The 6952-nt window shown below is 30.1% G+C and overlaps 2 protein-coding genes across 2 annotated transcripts; one reads left to right on the forward strand and one right to left on the reverse strand.

The window, feature by feature from the left end:
* The first annotated feature begins 471 nt into the window (after positions 1 to 471).
* LOC126678597 (uncharacterized) lies at positions 472 to 1762 on the forward strand. Its single transcript, XM_056105538.1, has 4 exons — positions 472 to 497; positions 823 to 913; positions 1350 to 1431; positions 1542 to 1762. The coding sequence occupies exons 1-4, from the start codon at positions 472 to 474 to the stop codon at positions 1721 to 1723; spliced, it is 381 nt and encodes a 126-aa protein (XP_055961513.1). The 3' UTR covers positions 1724 to 1762.
* A 1537-nt stretch (positions 1763 to 3299) lies between these two features.
* On the reverse strand, positions 3300 to 4734 carry LOC126678005 (putative 57 kDa heat shock protein). The gene is made up of 5 exons (XM_050372849.2): positions 4585 to 4734; positions 4136 to 4489; positions 4014 to 4046; positions 3879 to 3932; positions 3300 to 3801 (listed from the first exon to the last, which is right to left on the reverse strand). The coding sequence occupies exons 1-5, from the start codon at positions 4640 to 4642 to the stop codon at positions 3482 to 3484; spliced, it is 819 nt and encodes a 272-aa protein (XP_050228806.1). The 5' UTR covers positions 4643 to 4734; the 3' UTR covers positions 3300 to 3481.
* Between the last annotated feature and the right edge of the window lie 2218 nt (positions 4735 to 6952).

Below are 6952 nucleotides of genomic sequence, written 5' to 3' on the forward strand. Positions count from 1 at the left end.
AATAGGACAAAAATAAAAACATTTTTTCACAACATAAGTTACCAATTGAAAAGTAAGATTTTAGAATAAATTAAGCCTTTTTCATTCTTTTCATATCATATTTTATGATTTTATATCATTTTTTTTTTCAGTTATCGGTCGCTTTTCTCCCTTTTATTATATTCTCGTAAAATTCTAATTTGTTCACTCTATATATGTATTATGCATTATATATGTTCAGTTGGGTGGCTTACCATTGGTGAATTGATGACCTAGTCAAGCAGCCCTTATTCCTGAAATTCTTATTATTGCCAAAATTACACTATCAAAAAAATTAGTTCTTAATTGATTGTAGGTAAGCTCTAAAATATCAATTTGTCCATGTCTAGTTAATTTTATTTACCTTTTAGACAAATAATTATATAATTATAATTATTTTTCCCATGTCACCCTCTTTTTTATCCCAATATAGAATATAGTTAAACTTAGATCATGAAGTCCACACTAGCTAAAAGCAAGTGGGATAATAAAGTTTTGGTGGTCTTAACGTGCAAATTAAAATTTGCTTAAAGAAATCCTAATTAAAATGCCTAGAATTTGTAAGTGCATGTTGCAAAAAAGATATTAATTAACTTCCCAAAGGAGAATTAAAACTAATATTATCCAAAAACAAAGATGCTCACAAGCACATCAAGGCTCAAGTTGTTGAATTTATATTTCTTTATTCTAACATAATATTTGCAAAATTATTATAAAAATGTTGAAAAAGTAGCGGAGCTTTTGGAAAAGATATATAAAGTGGTGGATTGATTAAAATTAGTAATCTCATTAACCCATTTGAAGAAGAAGAAGAAAATTTCTCGGTGGAATTGTTATCATTGTGATGTTGTCTAACAAATCTCTCATGTTTCTTGAGGATTTAACTCTGCCTAAGGTATGTTTACGAAATCTCATATTTTCTTGCAATTGAAAAAAAAAATTACGAAAGATAATACCGTATAAATCAACTGACACAAGATTATTTTAGTTCAATTAAAGATTTTAAGTTTGAGAAATAAGTCTGCAACATTATTAAAATTCGGTAGGTAAATTTTAATCGTTCATATATTTGGACCAACTAGATTTCAGATTTCCGGTGTTAGTGCTTGAAATTGAGTGACTAAACCAAAGAAATTGTATTGATGATTGCAGTTTCTTTTCATTTTTATTGTATATAAATAAATTGCTTCATAATCTTGTAATGTCATTCATAACCATGAATTATGGTTCTCATTTGATTGTGAGGATTGTATAATAAGCAGTTACGACGTTAAAAATGCATTTCTACCGACCCGACGTATAATATTGATTTTTATTCTTCGTTTCTATAGTTTCAGGAAATAGTAGTGAACGGAAACTTAGGATGTGCTGGATGTACACAAAGAGTGTCTAATATTATTTCCAAGATTACTGGTTAGTTTGAAGTTTAATCTGTATCATACATTTATATACAATTGAAGTAGAATAATTTATTAGATGGAAAATGTTAGGTCTTGAGATGTAATTAAATGTAAATTTTGCAGGACTAAGAGAATATACAGTGGATGTGAAGAAGAAACAAGTAATTGTGAAGGGGGAATTTACATATAAACACAATGGAGAAGAAAAGGATTTTTCCATTAGAGAATTGAGAAAAGAACATTGTTGTTATCATGTAAAATTGATATTTGGATCATTTCTAAGTTGTTTCTTTAAAGGTGCATGAATGAAGGGAAATTATCTTCTACATCTTATTTTAAAAAAAATTGTAAAGTAAAAAAAAGAACATTTTTGTAAAAATTTCAAAAAAGAAGACATTTTTGAAAAAAGCCCATGAATGAATGAATATGACTTTTGATAATGGTTTTTCTTCCAATTGGGCCTAATTCTTTTGGATTGCCAATGACATCCATCCCATTTGCTCAAATGATGTACTTAATTAAAGGCATAATATATAGTTAACCCCCTAAACTTGTACCCTTTTACCTATCTAACCTCTAAATTTAACGTGTATCCTATCGAACTTTTGAACTTGTTAAATAATTCTTTTTAACCTCTGAAACGGAAATTGAGTCTCAAACGCGCTGACGTGGCAAAACACCTTTGACTGGGCTGCCAGCTCGTTTGCCACATCACGAAAAATATAACGCTTAATACATTGTTTGACCCTTGAATTTATACTAATTTACCTATTTGACCCCTAAATATTTTGTTTAACACATCACACCTCTAAACTTATTTAAATTATCATTTTTAACCCATGAACTTGAGAGTTTTAAATTTATTTTAATTTACATTTTATTTTTAATATATATTTAGTTTAATTAATAATTAATAATAATAAAATATTGTGTTTCCATACTTTATATACTATTTGTTAAAATGATACTGTTTATTTTGTATATATTATCAATTCTAATAAAACTCTAGTAAAAAATAGTTAAAATTTATTAAATAATTATTTTTATTTAATTTAATATTTATTTTTATTTATTTTGTAGTAGACAAGATGAAATTTGAATGATCAGGTGAGACTTGTTAAATAAATATTATATAAGAAAATAATAATAAAAATTAATTAAAAATAAAATAAAAATGTTAAAGGGATCATAGCTATACATAAAGGGGTTTTAGTTATGTAAAATAAAAATGTTAAAGGGATCATATTGATTTTTTAAAATTGAAGGAAAAAAAATAGTTTAAAACTATATTCATGAAGATAATAGTATTTAAATAGTCATTAGTATTACTATTTACATATCTAAAAAAAATTAAAGGAATAAAATCAAAAACTAATTTAAATTAATTTAGCTATTTATTGTTTAATTTTGTTATTCGTCTAAACGGATTATCACAATTTAAGACGGGATGAGTATTTAATAAGTGACTTCATATCCGTAAAAAGAAATTAAAGAATGCTAAGATATAGAAAAGAAAAGGCCAAATGTTGTAAAAAGACCAAACCTTTCATAAACGTTTCACAAAAGTCCTTACCTTTCGATTTTGTCGATTTTGGCCAAAAACTGATTATTTGGTTTCACAAAAGTCCTGACCTTTCAATTTTGTCGATTTTGGCCAAAAATGAATTATTTGGTTTCACAAAAGTCTTGATCTTTTAATATTTGACGTGCCACATAGGCGTCACATAGGCAAATTGAAATCAAATTGAGAATTGACCACAATTGAAACAAAATAATTTGTCTTTGGCCAAAATCGACAAAATTGAAAGGTCAGGAATTTTGTGAAACTTTTATGAAGGTTTGGCCTTTTTACGACATTTGGCCAAAAGAAAAACATATTGTAAAAACAGAAGCTTAAGGCAGGATCATTTCATCATGTATTACTATAGCAATCATACCCCATGCATGATAAAGTAATAAAATCACAAGATAAAAAACTTAAAACTTAAAACAAACTACCAAGTTTTACTACTATAGCTAGTAGTACTTTAAGAAGCAGTTAAAAAAAGGTAACCAGGTAGTGATCAAGCAGCAGGAATTACGATTCTCAGCACACCATTCTTCAAGGTGTGCGTAATCTTCCCCTCAAGGTCAGTCCTCTGCGGCGACAACGAGAAGCTGCCTGAGTACTGCCGGCCACCGCAGTCATGCTCCCCTTTCTTAGCTTTGCCGGAGAATCTGACGGTCCCTCCTTCCACGACCACCTCGGCCTTCTTCTTGCCAACTCCAGGCATATCAATGCGCACAAAAAGCCCACCGTCCTCGGTCCTTTTCCACTCGAACGCATCTCCGGAGCCCTTCGTCACTTGTGGATGCTGCTCTAAGGAGTGCCCGCTGGATCCCACTGTAACATACAAAATACAATCATAAACTCAAGCTAGCGAATTAAAATCCAATTTTAATAATTGTGAAAGAAATTACACTGTACTGTTGATATCTTCCCCTCCATTGTCATCTTCACAAAAGCTCGTCCGACTGAAAACAAACACACAAAAGATCGAATCAAGCTTAATAAATTATCTATACTTCATTTAGATTTAGAATATGTATACTTACATGGAGACAGCCTCGCCAATGCAGCCGCATTACCTAAAACAAAACAAAATTAAAAACAAGGTCATGAACCATATGATATAAATCAAGAAAGCAGACAATAAAAAAAGGAAAAATAATGATACCTTCACCCATTCCGCCGTCGAAGTCGCTAGCGTCGGTTTTCTGAAGAACCACCCGGAGAACTCCAAGTTTGACATCAGCAGTAACACCGGAGATGTGACAGCAGTCACACTGGAGAGGCATCGTCTTCCAGACATAGGTACGGCCTTCCTCTTCGTATGGAGATTCTTTCGGCGCTTCACCTTCGAAGGTAACAGATTTCTTGTCTTCATCAATGGAGAATTTCAAGTTCGCCTTGTTAACGCCAGGAAAATCCATCCTTGTGAACATACCACCGTCATTATCCAATATTTTAAACTCTGAAAATCCTTTTGGTCCCTTCTTCAAGAACTGGTTGTTCGTTGCAAAGTACCCACCTGCAACAACGAGATAATAAACAAGAAATGAGAAAATATACATATATTTTTTCAAGAAAATGAGAGTCTTTTCATGATTAGGTTAAGATTATGACCTGAAGAATGAGGAATCTGAATGCTGAGAGGTTGGCGAGGAGCTTCTTGGGTAGCCATGGTGGAGGAAGATACAGAGATTAGAGTGGCTAAAAGGTGGTAGCTTTGTAATGTTTGATTTGAAGTTTTAGCTGGCTAGGGTTTTAGAGGGGTTCTTCGTACAGGCTACTGGCTACCTGCTGAAAAGGTAATACACAAGTGGATAAGGATTACTGATGGATAGGGATGTTTTTTATGGTTTAGCATTAATAAACTAATTTAGATTAATTATGTTAGTTCTTTAATTTTTATAGTAATTTTTAAGATTTAATTTAAATTATTTTGATGTAATTGAAAATTATCTTTGGTTTTTTAGCATGCTCACAATAATTTTTATGTTTGAAGTATTTTTGAATATAAAAATTTAAGCACATTAACAAATTGAAAAAAATTAAGACAGTTAATTTAATTATTCCAAATGCATTGTCTGATTTAGGTCAACGTATGAAAATAAAAAAGCAAATTATCAATTAAAACTTCTCAATTACATGCAAGCTTTAAAAAATTACAGTTACTTACTACCCAAGAAACTTTCTATGGGCAGCAGACAAATAATTTTTTCGTAAAGAAAAACTGAATAAACTTTCAAAATTCTAATATAGAAATAAAATTGTTAGTCTTCAAACAGAGAATTGTATTTTTATTGGTGGATAATTTTAATTTGTTTTTTTATATATTCAGCAGTAAATTACAGCCAATCACGTGGCACATACGGAAATCATGAGCCTGAAACTTGTCAAAATGGTGAAAGACAGTCTTGCAGTAAGCAGCGTTTCATTGTGATAAGACGCACACACAAAATGGCAACTAACCGTACTTCAGTCCGCCAATTTGAAAATTACTAACCAAAACTTCGATTATAATTTATTTTAGAATCTTTTTATCCTTTTTTTAGAAATAAAATCTTTTATCAGTTTTCTAATTTTGCTCTTTAAAATTACAATTAAATTTATACCGTAGCATATTTTATTTTTGCTTATTTTCCTAAAAGGAAAGCCTAAATTAATCATGTCAATAAATTTTTGTATTCTTTTAATGACTAAACTTTAGTATATTTTAATTTGGTGATAAAATTTTAATTTAACAAGCATGATGTGTAATCATCAAAATAAAATAAATTTTATCATAAGAAATTATTTTTATTAAAATAAAATTTAAATTTAAATATTAAAATAATTTACTAACAAGCAATAACTCAAATAGTATAATCGATGAACAGTAATTTGTTAATATTAAGGGTTAATTTTTTTTTTTACAAGCTCTCCTCTTATGAATTCATGTTTGCTTAAATTAACCCAATAATTAAGGAGATGATATATAGATAATAATAATCTATCAAAAAAGCAGGCAGCAAAAATTTGTAATTAATCATGACAACGTAACATCCATTCCATGCAATGCATGATCGAAAACAAATCCAAAAGCAGGACCAAACAATTTTTCAATTTTTCATGTTAAGTGAAAATATAAACATTTTAAAATATAGATAGTTAGTACTAATAAGAGCATATGTACAATGTGGGCTTTTTAAATCCAAAACTTTTTTTATAAAGACTATAATTATAAAAATAGATTGTGCAATGTGGTATTGCCACGCCAACAAAATTGGATTGATACTAAAAAAATTGGACAAAATTACAATGAAAAACATAAAATTAAAATAACATTTTTAAAATTGGTGCTTATGTAGCTAGAGACCATACAGGAAAACCCATTGCTCCTGCAGCTCGGAGATACAATTATGCTTGCTCGCCGGCGGTGGTTGAGGCTTTGGCCTTGGGAGAAGCTATTCAGTTAACAGGACATATGAGGCTTTTACAAGTTATTTTTGAGGGGGATGTCAAAGGCATTATTGAAGTCATGAGCAGCGGAGCAAAAACAGATGTGGCGTGTGATGTTATTTTGCATGATTGTCGTATTTTATGTCAATCATTTATGTTAGTTTCCTTTAGTTTTATTTGCGGTAGTAATTGGACGGCTCACTCTATAGCCGAGAAATCCCTTAGAGATGATTCGTTCCGTTGTCACGATCTAGCACAATTGATATGGTTAAAATCGAGATCTTGTAGTCGTTTCTTTTCTTAATGGAAATTACATCTTTCGATAAAAAAAACAATTGCAAAAATATTTATATGTTTAATTCTATTAAAAAAAAAATGAAATATCAAATAATAATCAGCTGCAAGTGTTTCAAATTCAGTCTCTAAATTGTTGAAACCATACTCTTTCCTGCAAAAGCAGAAGTGGAAAAGCATGAGCCTCACAGTTGCCAAACTGGTGAAAGGCTGCTCTTATTGTAACTTATTAAGGTTAGCTCGGATTTTCAATTCT

The sequence above is a fragment of the Mercurialis annua genome, linkage group LG4 (assembly GCF_937616625.2).
Source record: "Mercurialis annua linkage group LG4, ddMerAnnu1.2, whole genome shotgun sequence".
NCBI classification, from domain to species: Eukaryota; Viridiplantae; Streptophyta; class Magnoliopsida; order Malpighiales; family Euphorbiaceae; genus Mercurialis; species Mercurialis annua.